At 46.3% G+C, this 19,474-nt stretch overlaps 1 protein-coding gene across 1 annotated transcript; it reads right to left on the bottom strand.

Moving 5' to 3' along the window:
- Window positions 1-331: 331 nt before the first annotated feature.
- On the bottom strand, window positions 332-6,371 carry LOC124692180 (vacuolar protein sorting-associated protein 29). Its single transcript, XM_047225503.1, has 3 exons — window positions 6,065-6,371; window positions 3,612-3,749; window positions 332-914 (listed from the first exon to the last, which is right to left on the bottom strand). The coding sequence occupies exons 1-3, from the start codon at window positions 6,194-6,196 to the stop codon at window positions 618-620; spliced, it is 567 nt and encodes a 188-aa protein (XP_047081459.1). The 5' UTR covers window positions 6,197-6,371; the 3' UTR covers window positions 332-617.
- Window positions 6,372-19,474: the final 13,103 nt, after the last annotated feature.

Genomic DNA, 19,474 nt, shown 5'->3' with positions numbered 1-19,474 from the left:
ACCAAACAAGCCCTTAGGGTTGGGATGGGATGTCTTGATTTACACCCCTGTTTCTAAATACATTGTATATTAGCTTTGGTTCAGGTCAAACTCTGTAAAATTTGACCCAAGTTATAAGAAAAGTATCAACTATATAAGAGTACATTTCATGACATTCTAACGATATTTATTTGATATTGTACATGTTTCTTTTTTAACATATTTGGTCAAATTTTACAAAGTTCCACTTTAGCGAAACTATACACAATGCATTCCCAAATAGAGGGAGTAGTTGATATCGTGACTGAATATAGGTCCAGCACAGCTAGAGATGGTGATCGAGATAGTCAGATTAAGGACCTCCGGTTTCGCTGTTTGGCTTATTATATGAGAAAGGAACACCCTCTGTACAATCTTCCGTTCATTCTATCCACTTTATGTTCAAACTGAGAGGCCACTGGAAGCCTGGTTTTTCTTAATCGACAACAAACGCGATAGCAACTTAACACCACACTCCTCTGACAATCCCATTCACTAATCTGTAACCACAGCCAGTACAAAAGACTAACAAGATCTGAATCAAGAAAGGAGGGAAAGAATAACAGACAGGCTATGGATCTCTGCCATGGCAGGTGTCATCAGCCATGCATCGTCGCGGTCTTCTTGAAGTCGATCTTGTCGACCTTCACCTCGCCGTCAATGAGCTCATACACGTACACAACAACGCGGAGGCCATCGATGTCCATGAGCACGAAGCTCGGGTTCACGTCATAGGTGATGCTGCTGTAGGCGCCCGTAGCAGAGCCAGGGTTGATGACGACGCCCCCCTCGTGCTTGTAGGCCTTGAACTGGTGGGTGTGTCCAGTGACAAGGATGTCCACATCCAGTTGCCGCTGGAGCATCGCTAGGGAGTCCAGGTCGCCCCATGGAACAACCTGATGATGGTTGTTGATAACCACCGTAGAGTTGAAATGGTTAGGAGAAATATTCCAACGACAATCAACAACAGAATGCACAATTAAAGACGGCAGTCAATATGGTACTGATAAAATGGAGGTCATTTACGAGTCTAATAGTTTATCAGAATTCGAAAAATACATTGTTCACAAGTTGTTCATTCGGAGATCATGTTCAGTAGAACATAATCTGGTGCAGAACATGGTGAATGCAGCAGCAGACACAGTGAACCAACTATCCTGACGCTGCAAAAGGTCAAAGTTCAGGGTACTGAACATGCTTGATATCCTCAGGGAGAGGGTATCAAATCACTTTATGGATATGATCGTCCAACTAGCTGCAAAGGTATGTGCGTACATTCATCACTCTCTTTGCTTTGATGCAAATATAGGACGCGGCAATCCATTCATCACACTCTCTTTGCTTGGATGCAAATATAGGATGCGGCAATGTATGGAGAGAAATATGTGTGCACACTCATTCACCCCAACTACTCATGTCAGTGCTAAACCACATGACATCCATCACTAGTTCGAACTTTCAAAGACACCTTTTTTCTTTGAATCAACCCTGGGTCATTTGGACACTGCATCAAGGGTGGCCACATTCAACATCTCAATCATGGGGGTTCGCCTGGTAACAGCATATGTCACTGTTTACACTCTACGAGGCTTGGAGAGCAGCAGTTGACCTAAACGACACCTGATGATATGGCATAGATATCTATGTTTAACAGTTATAAGCACCTGATCCTAATAGTTCTGGAAACTAAGAAAATTGTATTGCCACAACAGAGAGGCAGAAGACAGGAAGAAAAAAGGCGTTAAATACTATCTTTCAGATAATGTAAACTCAGATTAGTAAATAAAGTATTAATCCCATAAATGCACACACTACAGTGCACAAAGATGTTGTTTGGTATGGACATCCCCAGCATAATACCATTTTGTTGGTATTTGATTCCATTAGCCATGTTTCAGCTTGTTATACGGGATTCTAAAGTATTTCCGAAAGTGAACCAAAGCATCAGCCATTGCATTACCAACCAACCCCAAGTCCCCAACCCTTTTGTAGTTACGTTAATAGTAAAACTCTTGAACAAAACAGCGCCTACCAATAGTCCCAGCAACAGACCATGCCAACAACAAAAATGACAACCATCTTGCAAATGATAATAACCTTAATTAACAGAGTTGTGGCTCATTTGGTTCATGTTTCGCTACTTAATACGGATCGGATTTGATGGGTGTATATATCTATGGATCACATACCGGCAACTGGTTCATGAATCGGATGGTTCCGATTCACTAGTTTGATTATCTACAGTTAACAAGTTCTAAATATGTTTTTTAGGAAAGTTCTAAGGTCCAATAAATAGTGGTTTTAAAATTGAAGTATTCTCAAGAAGTGTGGTTTTTTTTTGGAAGTATTGGAGAAAGAGGTCTGACCCTGTTTTCTCTGAAACTGAGAAAGGAGAAAAACTGTGGTATTTGTTAGCCAGGCATTGGAATACTTTGGTTTTGAAATACTTCGGTTTAGAAAATACTGACCTACCAAACAGAGACTAACACTTAAGACATCACCTCATAAATAGATCTACATAGCGCAATTAGACCCAATGGCCTCTTGATGCGACCTGCCTTTCACTCACACCCTGCTTTCTAGTCTGCTGCTACTCCAATCCCCACTGCAAAGCTGCGCGTTCCTCTGCTTCCTCAACCTGCTCCGCTCCTCAGCTTCTTCAACCAAGAACTGGCGCATCGCTCCCAGCTACTATTTCCTGCCATCTCTCTCACTTCTCCCTCTCAGCCCTGCTCCCTAACGTGGTCCCTGGCCATCTAGCTGCCGCACTAGGTTAGCGGCCACAAACTAATGAATTCGATGTTGGCGATTTTCATATTTTCAGGTTTGTTTGGAGAACAGCGATCGGACAATGAATCCCTTCCAATCTGTGGCGGTCTGGAATCCTGGTCTAGATCGGGGCTCAAATGCAATCTCTTTAGTGCCACATGCAGAGATATCACGTGCAAACAGCCCTCCTGGTGGAAGGGTGCAAACCATGGTAATCAACATGAAAACATCATTAGAAAAAGTAGTGTCTCTAGGCACCTACATATCTTTGAAATATCTAGTCCAACCGCCATCAGTGTAAGGAGAAATAAAGAAGATAAGGTAGCTATGAATTGTGAAATCTGATTTTCTTTCTATAAACTGACAGATGGCACCATCGTGGTTCAGGAATATAATGTTTCAATTCTAGGAAAAGATTAGAAATTTACCAGTATTAAGTATACCATAAAAAAGGCTTATCCCAGGTAAACAACGATCTTTCCGATATGCGTGTGGCAAGGATATAAGAACATTAGTAAGAAATATAAGATTCATTATCTCCCTCAACAGAGCTGAAGGACACTGGTGATTAGTGGCTAAAGTGATTTCGTCCTCTACTGTGTACTCCAGTCTCAGGAATAGTGAGAGAGCAGCAAGACATATCAGACAGGAAAAAGCAGCATAATTAATCAGGTTAATGAACATGTCCTCACGTGAAGCGAAGTCGTGACACAATCAAAACGGATTTACATGCCAAGTAGCACATGTAACACTACTATGCATGATTTAGTCGGCATGATAGATATTAATAGAGCTAAGAAAGTTAATCTGGTTTTAAAGCAAACCTGATGACCATGGCATAGCCCTAGCTTGAACTGACCAATTGTAACTGTTTTAGTCTCTGGGTAACGAGCGTCCTCATCATATTCACCTCTGGTAATGTGGAGATCAGGGCAAAGGCTTTTCAGGTAGTCGTGAATTTCCTAGAAGAATGTTGAAGAATTTGTGAGTAAGTACTTCATAGAAACAAAAACTACAGTTCATACAAGAGAACATTACTAGGACTCTGTTATCAGGTTAGTGCAATACCAAGCCCCACGAAAATAACAACTCAGTAGAGGAAACAGTAGAATATCAACTATTCCATCAGAAGGATTGCTTAGCAACTCATCATGCAAAATATTGAAAAGTGACAAAATATTTTGTGAAGTTGAGCATCGTGACCCAACACTTCGCGGGGAACGTCCATAACCCTGTAAAACACATCAACTTCCCTTTGTCCTTACATCTTTCCCTAGATGTCAATTAAATTGCCATGTAGCCATACGACTTCCTGTTGTTTGATCAGAATTAATATAGCACTAAGGCATAATATTACATTCTTACTAAACAGGTTGCATTAAGCCATTAACACTTTTATTTGGCATTCTAGAAACAGCATCAGCTTGGGAGGCAGGTGCAAGTAGGTCATAGAATTTGACAATTGTTCAGATTCAGCGAGAGTCTCACGTACAGTTCCTTTGAGAAGGGTGTGATCAAATAACTTACTTAGCTGGTTCATTACAAGTCACAATCACACCCGTTGGCTTTTTTATGAACGTATGTAAATCTTGTCAAATATATATCCCCCCTCGCCCTGGAGCAAATACCACAAACACACCACAAACAACGAGTATCTCCAGTTATCCACACAGCATAAATTTCTGAGGTGAGGCACACACTCTAAAGATGTCATATCCTGCATCAATAACATATCATGCTTACTACATGGCATGCTCTGTTTCCATGGACATGTGAGCACCAGAGAGAACTGAGTATTGGGTGATTAAAGAACCAACCAGACCAAATATTAGAAGGCACTAGTTTCGGCTAAAAAAAACATGAGATACAGGTAAAACTTAACGATTTTAAGGCCATATAAAAACTGTAAAGCACAATTAATCATTCAATCACAAAAAATTATCAGCATCCAGGCATGGTGGAGTAACATCTGGAATTATTTTTCTTCAAATAAGTTACTCCGAGCAATCAGACAACAAATAAATTTATGATAAGTGAGCAGTAATAAGAAAGTGAAATGATGAATTAACATATCACAGTTGATCATTTGGAGCAAGAAAATACATTCAGGCTTAGTGGAGCAAAAAATGTCTTGTATGTGCTTCAATAGAGAAATCAGTCAATGTCCTTTAAATACCACATATTCTTTGATCAAAGAAAACCTAACCACGAAACTATTCCACAAGCAAACAACAATTTTTAGTGTTCATATGATTTGTTGTATTTACATTTAGAGATTTATATACGTAAAAGATCAGCATACAAATGTTATAAGCAGAGCCATCATTTTGTGAATAAGCATGATACTTTCAGAATGAGAAGAGACATAATGATAAAAAAATTCTCCCACCGCGGGCGTGGTACTTACAGACTAAAAATGACACTGGTAATGACCCAACTAAACTACAGTTTCTCATATTATGTCCCTTAGTTGGCACCATAAATATAAAGTTTCTCTTAGGATACGTGAGCCCATTAATCAGTTAGATGTGCGCTTTTGAGTTTTGACAAAGTATCAACAGTGGGGAAAAGGTTGAGACTTTCTGTTAAGAGGGCCGGAAGGGTAAAAGTAAATACTGAGAGACAAATCGGCCACATTAACATTGTTGGTCTCAACGTAAAAGGGGGCATTGACTGTACTCTAGTGCACCTAACAAAAGTATCTCCAGCGTACTCTGATAGAAGACATTAGCTCGCTACCATGTGGTGGAGAATTATTTGTTTCCAGAGCACTACACGTAGTAACTGTTGTCGGAATTGATAAGTGTTAGACATATTCTCTCTATAGTTACTACACAACTAGGGGCAACTCCAATGCAACTCACTAGTCAAATGCGAGTTAATGATTGAGAGCTTGGGACATTGCCAATGTTGAAGCAAATGGCATCCATCAGTTATCAAGTGGTTCAGCCAAAAGCAAACATGATCTACTTCTTGGTGTCCCATGTAATCTCAGTTTAGGGCCAACCTATCATTGTTCACTCCCTCCGAGAGCTAAAACAATCCACCCACCACTAATGCCCAACCGAATCATATAGACAAACAAGCAATTGTGAGCTTACTCGAGCAATAATCAGCTCGCAGAACCCAGTACGGGTGCAGGTGATCCCGAAGCAACACCGAACAACTGAGATGCTAAGCATGGTTTGGCGAATTAGTCAACCAGATTGGAAACGTAACGAGCGACAATCAATCGCGCATCGAGCAGGGATCGCGGGGAGGGGAGGGACCAGCGTACCTTGATGCAGAGGTTCCCCGTGCAGATGATGTGCTGGATCTTGCCCGGCACGAGCATGGACTTGAACTTGGCGGGCAGGTCTGGCGCGCGGTGCGGGATGTGCAGATCCCCCAGCGCGAGTACCAGCACCATCGGATTTGATGATCGGGGGAAGGAAGGGATACTGAGCAGTCGGCCCGCGCTGCTCTCCTCGAACTCGCGATGATCCCACTAATCCCTAGGACGAGCAATACCGCGATCTATGTTTCCTTCCTCCCCTCTCTCGGAACGTTAGATGCGAGGGGAGGACGACGAGGCGACGAGCACGTGGGGGAGGGAACTGCTCGGCAGGGCCCACAGGGCAGCCTCAAGCGGAACCCGGTTAGAGCATCTCATCTCAACGTCTGTAAAACTCGAGTTCAGGCAAATGAACTCGTGTTTACCGGTCGAAAAAATGTTCGGCGCAGATCAGAACCCGTACAGTCAAACCGTAAAAAAGCATATTCCAAAAGATACCACCAGATCCACCTTTTTTCTTTTTCCCTCGCTTCTTCTTCTTCGTTCCAAATTTCTCACGCGCTCTCCTCCGCCCTGGCCGTGCCACCCCGCCCAGGCCCCGGTCGCGCCACCCTGCGCCAGCCCCGCCGCTACCCCGCCCCACGCCGCCCTGGCCGCGCCGCGCCGCTCACCCGCCCTGCCCCTTCCCCACCCCGCCTCGTGCGCCGCCCTGCCCCTACCCCGCCTCGCGCCGCCCGGCCGCGACGCCCTACCTTGGCCGCGCCCCACGCCGCCACGCCCCGTCCAGACTCCACGCCACCACGCCATGCGCCGGCCGGCGCGCCCCGCTCCGCCCCGCCCTGCCCTGCCCCGGCGAGCTGAACCCCGCCCGCCTCGTCACGGACGCCTCCAGGGCCGCCCTGGCCCTGCCCGGCGAACTCGTGGTTGGCTGGCTATCTGCTCTCCCTTCCCCGAGCTCGCAACGCAAGGTTCCGCCGAGATTTAGTTGTCCTCCGGCCGGATTTTGCCAATTTTGGTCGTATTCCGGGAGTCCTCCGGCGGAACTACACTGTTTCGAGCTGAAGTTTCAGCCCACCAAAACGCCACTGAGAATACAAGTTGCCTTCGGTTCGACTTTCCAACCCCTACAAATAGGGGGCGGAGTTTGGTTTTCGGGCTCGGCCTGGAAAAAAAATCAGTTTCGTCCCGTTTACAATAACTGATTTGCGCCGATTTTCGAACCGAACCTGTAAACTAGCGGTTATTTTTCGGTTTTGCCCAGTTTACGGGCTCTGCTAGAGATGCTCTTACTGCCCTAACCGGCACCCCTAAATTGACTCCAATGATCAAATAAATCAAATGCATAAAAGAAAATAGAATTTAAACTAAACAAATTTCATTATAATTTTAGGGTTTTTACATCGATTCACACGAAATTAAGGAAAATTTAAGAAAACTAAAATAGCCTAGATCCAATGGTGTATGTCGAAGGCGCTCGAGTCCATGGCGGGGCTGTTGTCCGCCCCATCGCCGTCGTTGTCCTCCATGTCGATGTTGTCGTCGTCATCTCGGTCCCAGAATGATGACGAGAAGTTGTAGTTGGACTCGTCGTCGACATCGATGACGGCACCACTGTACTGCACCGACCACCACTTGGCGGACTCCTCGTCGGTAACCGCAACGATGTTCGCAGACAACAACATCGGCCTGGCAAGTCACGGTCAGTCCTCCGGGTCATTAGAGGTACGTAGTTCCACCTAGCCGATCAGGTACTCAGCCACCTTCTTCTCCTCCTCCGAAGCTGGTGGAGGTGGCGACGCCTTCGGCTGCTTTGCGCCGAGGCGACGCAAGGTGACACAACCACGAGAAGGCAACGACGGCTCTCCTTTGGCTCTGGCTTGACAAGGCGGAATACGATGCAACCCCCTCAGCGCACCAGCGACACCGGCTCCAGCTTAACGGGGCGGAAGCTCCCGTGCAATGAAGAAGACGAACACGTTGGCGTCGGCGATGCTGCTGGCGTCCTCGGGCGCGGGCGGCGACTCTGCGATGTAGTCTGAACATCATGAAAAACGCTATGGCGGCGCACCGGGCCTGTAGCCGAGCTGGGCTAGCACGGCGTCCACGTCGCGGCCCCTCAACCAGTCCCGGCGGCCGACCGATTGTAGGGTTCGCCATATGGGTTGATGGTGGCAACGAGGGCCGCCTCGCGCTCCACCACGAAGAGAAACCCCGTCTCGGGTTTGCGTGCGCCTATGGTGTGAGCTCGCTCCGCCGCCAACGCATGTAGTCGTCGTAGGTGTGGTCGTCCAACAGTGGCGGCACGACTAATGACTTTGGGACTCCAAGTGCATAGTGTTGTCTCAGTAGAGTATTTTTCCCATAAGGGTGACTCGAGGGTTTTTATCGAACTCTCAGGGAATTGTCTCCCCCTCTCTTCTTCTAGCAATTCTCCAAAATAAAATAAAGCCTTGTGTCTCCAATTTCACCGTGTGGTTGTCAAGCAGAAGATTTCGTATTAGTAATAGTAAAATAAAGTAGTAACGGAAGTAAAGTAAGGTAGACAAGTAGAGTAAACTAAGTAAAAGCAGTAAAGGGTTGGTTATTTTGGAGTTTTGTGCGCAAATAAGAGAACTAAATATTTTTGTATTTTTGGATTAAAATAGTGCTGCAAATAGAGAGTAAGATAAATGCAATGGAAAGGTGTTTATTATGATTAAAATTGGACTGGGGTACATGGGTTCACTTGGCTACTCTCTCTTTAAAGTTGTAGTGGATAACAACAATTCATCAATGAGATATAAATAATATAGTATGTGTACGAAAAGCCTTTATATGGACATGAAGTTCTAACATAGAGATGATGCAACACATCTCTCTTATACTCCACAAGAAAGGGAAAACTCCATGCAATATTGTATTAAGAATTAACAAAGTATGCCATAAGTACTTTGACATGATGTTTGAATATCAAATATGTTACATTGAACAAACAAGATCATCACTTTTGTCATGTGATAAACATAGCACATGCATTCACTTTATCCCTAGTGAGATAGCAAAAGAAAAGGCAAAACCATAATAGATCATGAATTTGTTGTCACTATCCAATCACTAAAACCATGATATTTTATCTAACACACACATCACCCTACACTCGTTCTTGCATACAAGTTGGATCAGAACCAATACTTAAGAACGGGGTACATAATATGCATCTATCAATACATCTTACATAAAGTAGAGTCAAATCTTATAGCACAATATCATAGAAAGAGGATAAATATGCTTATGTTGTCAAATTCTCTCATCCATAAGAGTCCTATGTTCTTCTTGAAATATCCTATTAACACACTAGAGGAGAAATATGCTTATGTTGAAAAATACTTGCATGTTTTTCAACTATCTTATGCTTATGAAAAATCTTCTTGCAGCCATGATGTCATGATTAAAAGTGGCACTAATAATTACTTTGAAAGAGAAATGCATGATTATAAATCTCTAAATAAACTTAATGATCCTCTTTATATGCCACAATTCTCTAAGATTCATGATACAAATAGTCACACCATTAACTTTCCTTCAAGTAAGTACAATTATTATGAAAGAGGATGCACCCTCTCTATGGTAATGATAATTATAAGTTGCATTCACCTACATACGCATTTTTATACTCCTATTTGATGTGATTCCTTCGTATATAAATTCCAATGCATAGGAAGAAAGTTAGGCTTCGTTACTACTTGTTGTATATTTCATGTTGTGTGCTAATGTGCTTTAAAGTGTTAAATATATTTATTGGTATGATCACACCATGGGACCCTGATATATTGTTGTCATATATTATTTCTATGAGAAGGAGATAATCAAGAAGCATCACTCCTACAAGATCATTACTCCTAAAAACAAGTAAGTAAGCATAGCTATATGGCTATAAAGAAAGTGCTTTACGGGAGGCAACCCAAGATGTTTTTATTTGCGGTTTTTTTGCATGCTTGCTGTAGCATGTTAGTTTTATTTTAGTTTACTCTCTAGTTTTTAAATAAAGTATCAAGTTTTTACCCATTTAGATGTTTAAAGTTGCAAATATAATATGGAGTTGTTGATTTCTGCGCTACACTTTTTAGTGCACGATTTTTTTCTCCCTGCTTTTAGCTCATAAAATCTAGATAAAAATACAGTAGCTGCAAATTTTCATCCTCTATATACACTTAAATTGTACTAATTTTTTGAGGTGTCTAAGTCGTACTAAAAATTTAGGTTAGATGCATCAAAATTCTGGACAAATTCTACCTTACTTTGTTAGATCCATTATTTTGAGTATCAAAATGACTTTTACTTGAAACTTTTGATATGCTAGAATTAGAATAACATTATGTGCTCTCTGTTTCATGAATATATAATTTTATTCTTGATTAAAATAGCATCAAGCATGATTTTTTTGTACCTCTAACATCACCCACATAAAAGAATGGGCAGAAAAGTTTATGTTGAAGTTTTTTCACAGGGAATAAAGGAATATCGCACTAAGATTATTCAAGTATGATTAAGATCATAAGCTTGGGTATGCCCATGACACCCCAGTGGGCTCATTTAAAAACTCCACGTTTGAGCACCTCTAAACTCTATTTTTTGAGCAACATAGAATTTTCGCAAAAACTTGAAGCGTTCTTGTTTTCTTTGTGTCTAGTTTTGTTTTGCTTTATGAAAGGACCATCATATTGAGTGTTTATAATGCATATGAATGAGCTACTGTATCAAACTTTTTATCTCTGAATGTTCAAAGTTAAATAAGTTGCATGCTTATAAAAGAAAAGAAGGAATGCCTAAAAGCTGAAATTTATTTTGTGTATGGTATTTCTAGTTTCACATACTCTATTGAGTGATGGTTTGTTATGTGACTTATTCAGTACTACTTCTTGCTATTATACATAGATGTTTAATTTTAATTATCATTATTTGATGATGAATGAATAGCCTATAAGTACAAGTGTGCCTAAGGCTTGCTTCAGTGAACCATTTTCTTTTCTGAAGAAATTGTCTAGGAATTGGCCAGGTGCTGATCTACTGTTCAGAGGCAAGCTATGGGAGACTCATGTGGGCATAGACATGTTGCAGATAGCCTTGCCTGGTGGAGGTGATGAGAGGGGTGTGGAGGAAGTGGATGTATTGCAAGAAATACTACATCAGGGGACAGTTCTTTCTAGGCCTAAAAAGAGGAGGACTAAGTCTACTGCACATTTGGTGCAACCTGCAGAAATGAGATTCACTAGGAGTTGTCTCAAAATTGATGGATATAGGCCAAAGCCTATTTTTTCTACACTGCCCAAGATCAAAAAGAAGATAAGAGCAAAAAACTTGTTGATGCCTTTGGAACAGGAGGCAGAATAGCAGCCACAGGGGGAAGGTCAAAGAACTGATGATCAAGCACAAGTGCCACCTATTCCTTTGCCAGTGTTGCAGAGAGTTGGTCAGTCCTTAGGGATTGCACCAGAAAGATTGAGCAAGGAACAGCTTGAGGCTGCACATGGGGACAAGCAAGGGAAGGAGTCCTCTGATGAATAAGCAACATTTGTTGTTCAAGTCATGGCAGTATGGCTGCTGTTGGTGTGATGCTTCTGTTGTTCTAAGAGGACTTGCAGTGTGGGTTTTACCAGTTGCTTTTGTGGAGGATATATGTTTTTGTGTCAGTGGGGTTCATGTTATTATCAGTGGTGTGGCTCTTTTGTCTGAAATGTTAAAGTACTTTTATGTAATGGGTATAGTTGGCATTATGTGTGTTGACTGCCAAAACCCACCGGCGGGCAGCGGCCTTGTCAACACCGTAGAGCCGGGAAGAGCCTAGAGCTGCGGCTGGCTGAGACCCCTCCGAGCGACGGCCCGCAATGCTCTTCTGGTCACACGCGGCGTTGCGAAGTGCAGGGCGTGCCACCCGACCTATACCCGGTCGGGAAGGTGATGGGGGATGCCTCGCTTAATTTCTCGCGAGGCATACATGTAAACATTAAATACGAGCCTCGATCGGCTCTCGAGTTATCCCGTGAATCGGCTCAAAGAGCCGATCCACCCATGATCCGTGCGGGGTGCACGAATACTTGGTGGTCCCGCTTGATCAAGATGAAGCTAATGAGATCTACGACGATTTAGGGTTTTCACCGCATAATCGGATCATCCTACTCCAGGTTGGGCCTTGCGGCCACGCACGGTGCTCGTAAGCTCGATCCTAAACAAGGCCTAAAAACCAACATGGTGTTGATCCTCGGAACATCCGAGCTTTAGGACTTGCGAACGCCACCCTACGTGCCACTCGGATCCTCCCCCCTTTGTAAGGCCTAACTATTGCGGATGTTAAACTAATCCTTGTAGAACAAGGAGCAATCGTAACGGATCAGATCTACTAAATAATGATCAAGCGGGTGCCGCCCCCACACTCGAGACGAGCATGAGGGCGGCTAGATATGCAAGGGTTGCACTACGTAAGCATGCTTAAACGAAGAACAATGCTAACCCTAACACATCTAATGATAACTACGTTGCTCGCCATCAAAAGCGCTTCAAGTACGAGCAACGCATGAACAACGTGGGGCTTGTGCTGCCTAGATCGCAAGATGCGATCTAGGCGAGCATGTCGCTACCCGATAGAAACCCTCGAGATGAAGGAGTTGGCGATGCGCCGAGATTGGTTTGTTTTTGGGGTTGAACGTGAGTTGTTGTTTATTCCATAAACCCTAGGTACATATTTATAGTCCAGGGGACTTTCTAATGTGGGCGTGCACTAAACCGTGCACGAGACAAACTCTAACTTTTAATCTAATATACAATCTACCATAAAGATACACGGGCAATTCAGCCCAATCCCTTCGTGTCGAGCCGCTTCGAGATTCTTCCACATGTAATCTTCCAAGCCCGGCCCACCTCCGGATTTGTCTAAAATCCGGTGATAACACATGCCCCTCTGGTTTTGGAAATAACATTTCCAAAATCATTATGTTTTCCCTTCGAAAGGTCATGTCGTGGCAGAGAGCAGAGCCGTTACAGCATCCGTCATCATTATGCCCCTGTCTTCTCGGTTCTCTAGAAATTCCGATGGCTTTGGCATCGATCCCTTGGAAGCTGTAATGGCATTAAACCTTCACCGGATTTCTCATTATTTAACCGTGCCGACCGGTTAGCTCTCTTTATCCTCTATTCCATCCCAGCTATCGGCACCAAAAACCCTCTCCTCCCGTAGCGATGTCTTCCTCTTCCTCTTCCTTCTCAAAACTCTTCCCCCAATCTTCGCCGAAGAAGAAGAACGAGGACAGCCTCCACCCCGCAGGTGAATCCCTTCCCTCCGAGCAAAGAGGAGAAAGAAGGAGAAGCGGCGAAGGCCAAGGCCTCCCCTCCGCCCAGCTCCCGCCGAAGAAGCGCCCCCGCATGTGGGCGGACAGCGAGGACGAAGATGATGATGAAGAGGAAGAGGAGGAGGATGACTCCTCCTCCTCCATCGGGTATCCGCCGACCAAGCGCTTCCGCTCCTGGGCGGACAGCGAGGATGATGATGATGACGAGGAGGAAGAGGCTCCGGCCAAGGGCTGGGGCAGCGGCGACGAGGAGCTCCACGGGAGCAGCGCCGACGACGTCGACGGCGGCGATGACGAGGACAGCGACGACTAGTAGTATAGGACTAGTAGTAGCGGTGCACTAGGCACCAGATCCCTCTTTTGAGAGCCATCGGCTCTTTCTTGTAAAGCCGCTCCTTGGAATTAATGAAATTGTTCTTTCCATTCATCCTTTAATCGCTCCAATTTCATTTCTTCTGTTTGTCATGCTAAGACCGATAGTAACGAGTCGGACTTCTTTCCTCTTGACCGCCGAGGAAACCGGATTCTAGTTAGCTCGCAGGCTAAGAGCTTCTCAATTTAGGCTGCGATTAGATATCTGACCAAAATTCTTCGCAATTCCTTAGCCGACCACAACTCATCGGCTATTTTGAGAATCCAGTCCCTTTCTTGCAGCAACAGCGCAGTCCAAGCCCTGTACTAGACGACGGCTTTTCCTTCCCCGTTCCTCCCTGAGACGGTCATGATGCAGCCGCAACCGAAGTGACTCTACTTGGCTCTTTAAAAACAGGGCATCTTCCAGGCTTGTTGCCCCCCGAGTCTTAGCCGAGGCAAAACAGAGCTGTATGGACCTGGGCTCGATCATGTCTAAAGGAGCTTCTTATGCCGAGCTAGCCGATTTGAACATAAATCGGCTTCCCAAAGCAGAGAGCCTTCAAGGCGAGCTGCCCCCCGAGTTTCTTCAGTTTCTGCCGGCCAGATAGGCTCCTTCCCTTTGGTGGACCTGATGCAATCCATCCTTGACCTGATCCGCACGCCCATGCTGCTCCTGACATTGTTCTTGAAGAGAGGATCTGAGCTTCCAAACTGCTCCATTGAGGAGTTCCTTCATACAAAATCTCCCTTTGTGCTCCATTGACCCTCTGATCGTAACAGTTACTCCCCTTGAATCGGCCATGCATCGGCTTTCATGTCCTTAAGTCGATGCCTGCTGCATCGGCTGTGTTCGAAAATTTTCGAATTTTCACTTTTATTACGGCCGACCTGTGCATCGGCCCCCATATTCCAATACCCATCACCAGAAGATGAGATGCTTCCGTTGCATATCCTCGTATTTTATCTACCTGGGTGCCCCCCGAGCCGATTCTGTCAAGAGAATTGATGGTATCGGCTCCGTTGGATAACATGTTGAACCCAAGCGGAATGGTGGGTGAGGATAATTTTGGCCGATTGCTTGGAATCGGCCTCCACGTTGCTTGCTCGTTGAAGGTTTTGTAAGTTCCCTTCGTAAATTTTTTGGGGCCGATCACAAGGATCAGCCTCTCCTGGTTTGCTCATTGGTTTGATCTTGCTACTTGGTCGAGCTGGATAAAACCAACCCAACCTCCGACTTGATGCGCTTGTCTGTCGTCCACCTTGAGTGCTCCGTAGAGTCGTGGAGCGCTAAGCTCTGTCGGCAAGACGAGTACCATGTTTGTGCCAGCCGATGTCTCATCATCGGCTTTCCTCTGTTTGGGGCGCCACTCCATTTTCCGTGGACGACCCTCTTCATCCGGGGTTCGCTGAACCTTTGCAGCCAGATCAGGCCGTGCCTTCCTTAGCGTATGCAGGTATAACCTTTCGGCTTCCTCCGGGCCGCGCAATCGCTGAACCCTGCGCTTTTGGGAACGGCTGAGTCCGTCGGGGCACCACCTTGGCCGGTGGTACCTGTCTTCTTCCACTTCTCCCTCGTCTTCTGAATCCTCAAGATCTGCCCAACGAGGTGACTCAGCGCGTTTGCTTTGTGGCGGGAGAGGCCCTAGGCGCTCGAACACAGACATGTTGGCTGTCTCCTTCTTTTTCTGGTTGCATTCTGGGCAATTGCCGATTGTGGGCAATCGGCTCATTCCTGAATCCCAGCAGTGTCTGAAGAAAGGGCGGTCCCGGTGTACGGCGTTGTCATCTTGCTCCCTTGATGCTTCCGTGGCACGGCGCTCGTGCTCCTCCTCATCGCGATTACGCCGACGATATCTTCCGGCTTCTCTAGCCGGACGATCTCCTCTATCATCGTAATTGTGCCGTCGGCGTTGGTCATACTTGACTCACATATTTGTTGAGGAGGTGATCGAGAGAGGGTCGCTGATATCTTATATTCTTCACCTCTCCCTCGGTGACATAGCGCTTGCCATCATGACGGAGCCGATCGCGTGGAGCGGCCTCCTCAGTATCCTTGCTATGAGAGCAGCTGCCCTCATCTCCATCTTTGCCGAGTGGTTTCCGAGGTCCTACCATGTTGATGCTTGAACGAGGGACCCGGCTGGCAACCTTCGGGGTGGGTGATTTCCACCATGTTAACGGCGGGGAAGGGTTGGGTGTCGACCTTCATGGCGTACTGGTTGAAAATTAGCCGCCCCTTCTCTATCGCCGCTTGGATGTGTCGACGCCACACCCGGCGGTCGTTGGTGGCATGGGAAAGCGAGTTGTGGAATTTGCGGTACGGCTTTCCGTTTAGCTCCTTCGCCGTGGGGAACTTGAGACCTTCGGGAATCGTCAACTTGTTTCTCCTTGAGCAGGAGGTCGAAGATTTGTTCGGTCTTGGTCACGTCAAAATCAAATCCCCGGGCGGCCACGGTGGCTTTACCCATTTGCGGGCCACGGGGTCCCCCCCGAGTCCACTCAGCCACCGCTATCTCTTGGCCTCCCGCGAGCACTTCATCTTCCTCCGTATCGACCATAATTACTGCGCGCTTGAACTTGTCTTGGTACGGGTCGGGGTGGCGCTGTTCATATGCTCGATAGTTTCGAACCATGTGCGCCGGCGAGGATAATCTGCTTGGGAGGCCATGTCCTTGAGCTGTGTTGCAAGGCCCTGCTACGCCAACTCGATCTGCTTCCTTTTCCGTTATACGAACCGAATAACATCGGTTCCTAAGATTCTGAAGCGCTGGATGTATTCTGTCACCGTTTCCCGCGCTTCGACGTAGTTGTGCTAGATCGGCAATGCCGGACTCGGAAGCTTCGAATGGTATTGCATATGGAACTGTTCTTCCAATTGCTTCCAAGACTCGGATGGAGTTTGTCGGCAAAGAGGTGTACCATCCAAAAGCCGATCCCGTGAGGGACTGTGAAAAGAGCCTCACGCGTAGCTGATCCGACATCGAAGCCGGTCCTAGTTGAGCCAAATATCGGCCGACGTGCTCGATGGAGCTGGAGCCATCCGATCCACCGAATTTGGAGAAGTCAGGGAGCCGATATTTAGGTGGCAGCGGGATCATCTCGTAATCGTCGGGGTACGGCTTGGAATAGCTGACTGCCCTTCTTTTCGGCATGATGCTGAACTGGTCTCTCAGTATGGTACTGATCTGATCCGCTGTGCTGGCCGTAGGAGTTGCACTCTGAAGATTCGCCGGGGTGGCGTACCCGGCCAGCCATGTTTGCTTTTCCAGCTCTGGGCCAGCTGCGGAGGCCGGGCTCGGGAGTTTCGTCGGTGTGGCGTATTTAGTTAGCCACGTCCGCTCTGTCGCCGACGTTCCTCCTGTCTTCGCCGGAGTCCCCGATGTTGTGGCCTGGTTTGTGAGTGCCCAGTCACCACAATCCGGCACATACATGCACGCGTATCCATGAGGGATCTCCTTAGGCGCCTCCATTAAGAACTGGTAGTCACTAGGGTCGCCACCAATCCTGTAGACGAGGAATGCCGGTGTAGTCGGCACTTCAGCGGGTGCTGCCAACGCAAATGGCAGCGGTGGACGGGACTGGAATGGCAACTCTCCTTGATGAGTCCCGAGAGCTGGTCCTGACGGCGAGTACTGGTGGCTCATGATCTCCTGGATCACGCGCAGAGCGACACGCTCCAACACGTTGACCAAGTTCTCGGAGTGGCGGTGTAGCGAGTGAGCCACCAGGTAGTTGATCTCCTGCCGCAGACCCCTGGTGCGTTCCTCCGACGGGGTAGAGAGGTCTATTCCATCGAGCGCACCTTGCGGTGAGAACCCCTTCCATCTGATGCCACGGGAACGGGTTCTCTGAAAAGAGCCGATGAGGTCGGCTTCGAGGGTGGCCTTGATCTCGTTGTATTGCTTCTTGAGGTCATCAGGCGGATCCTCGTAGGTGATCAGGCGTGCCGTCCGCCATCTCGGATGTAGATGGCGATGTGGTTGATGTAGACGAGTGTCCCACCGGCGTGCCGAGAATGTGTTGACTGCCAAAACCCACCGGCGGGCAGCGGCCTTGTCAACACCGTAGAGCCGGGAAGAGCCTAGAGCTGCGGCTGGCTGAGACCCCTCCGAGCGACGGCCCGCAATGCTCTTCTGGTCACACGCGGCGTTGCGAAGTGCAAGGGCGTGCCACCTGACCTATACCTGGTCAGGAAGGTGATGGGGGATGCCTCGCTTAATTTCCTGCAGGGCATACATGTAAACATTAAATACGAGCCTCGATCGGCTCTCAGGTTATCCTGTGAATCGGCTCAAAGAGCCGATCCACCCATGATCCGTGCGGGGTGCACGAATACTTGGTGGTCCTGCTTGATCAAGATGAAGCTAATGAGATCTACGACGATTTAGGGTTTTCACCGCATAATCGGATCATCCTACTCCAGGTTGGGCCTTGCGGCCACGCACGGTGCTCGTAAGCCGATCCTAAACAAGGCCTAAAAACCAACATGGTGTTGATCCTCGGAACATCCCGTTTAGGACTTGCGAACGCCACCCTACGTGCCACTGGATCCTCCCCCTTTGTAAGGCCTAACTATTGCAGATGTTAAACTAATCCTTGTAGAACAAGGAGCAATCGTAACGGATCAGATCTACTAAATAATGATCAAGCGGGGTGCCGCCCCCACACCTGAGACAGGCATGAGGGCGGCTAGATATGCAAGGGTTGCACTACGAAGCATGCTTAAACGAAGAACAATGCTAACCCTAACACATCTAATGATAACTACGTTGCTCGCCATCAAAAGCGCTTCAGTACGAGCAACGCATGAACAACGTGGGGCTTGTCTTTGCCTAGATCGCAAGATGCGATCTAGGCAAGCATGTCGCTTACCCGATAGAAACCCTCGAGATGAAGGAGTTGGCGATGCGCCGAGATTGGTTTGTTTTTGGGGTTGAACGTGAGTTGTTGTTTATTCCATAAACCCTAGGTACATATTTATAGTCCAGGGGACTTTCTAATGTGGGCGTGCACTAAACCGTGCACGAGACAAACTCTAACTTTTAATCTAATATACAATCTACCATAAAGATACACGGGCAATTCAGCCCAATCCCTTCGTGTCAGGCCGCTTCAGGATTCTTCCACATGTAATCTTCCAAGCCCGGCCCACCTCTGGATTTGTCTAAAATCTGGTGATAACAATGTGCCAACTTGATGATGACTATTATGTTGTTCTTAATGAGTACAATTTATAAGAGAAAGTGGCGTGTGTTCTGTTGGAATGTTCGTGGCTTAAATTCAGATAACAGACAAAGGGAAGTGAGGTCTAAAATTGAGGAAAGTGAATGTGATGTTATATGCTTGCAAGAAACTAAATGTGAATCTTTTGATTGGAAGTTGATTAGAAAATTCTGCCCAAAGAGATTTGATAGCTTTGCTTTTTCTCCTTCTGTGGGAGCTTCTGGGGGATAATTGTCATTTGGAACTCCTCTGTTTTCTCTGGTTTATTGGTGCAGTCTGTTAAGTATGGGGTACAACTGAACTTTACATCTTTTCATAATAATGATGTATGGAACCTGGTTTGTGTATATGGTCCTTGTCAAGGTGAAGAAAGAGACAATTTTGTTTTCTGGTTTTATAACTTGCATGTTTCTGTTGAGGATAATTGGATTATCTTGGGTGATTTCAATTTTGTGAGATCACAGGACAATAGGAATAAACCTGGAGGAGATCTAAATGACATGTTTTTGTTTAA

This window comes from Lolium rigidum, chromosome 2 (assembly GCF_022539505.1).
Source record: "Lolium rigidum isolate FL_2022 chromosome 2, APGP_CSIRO_Lrig_0.1, whole genome shotgun sequence".
Lineage (NCBI taxonomy): Eukaryota > Viridiplantae > Streptophyta > Magnoliopsida > Poales > Poaceae > Lolium > Lolium rigidum.
The sequence above is the reverse complement of the archived record's forward strand: the minus strand, read 5'-3'. Positions and strand labels throughout refer to the sequence as shown.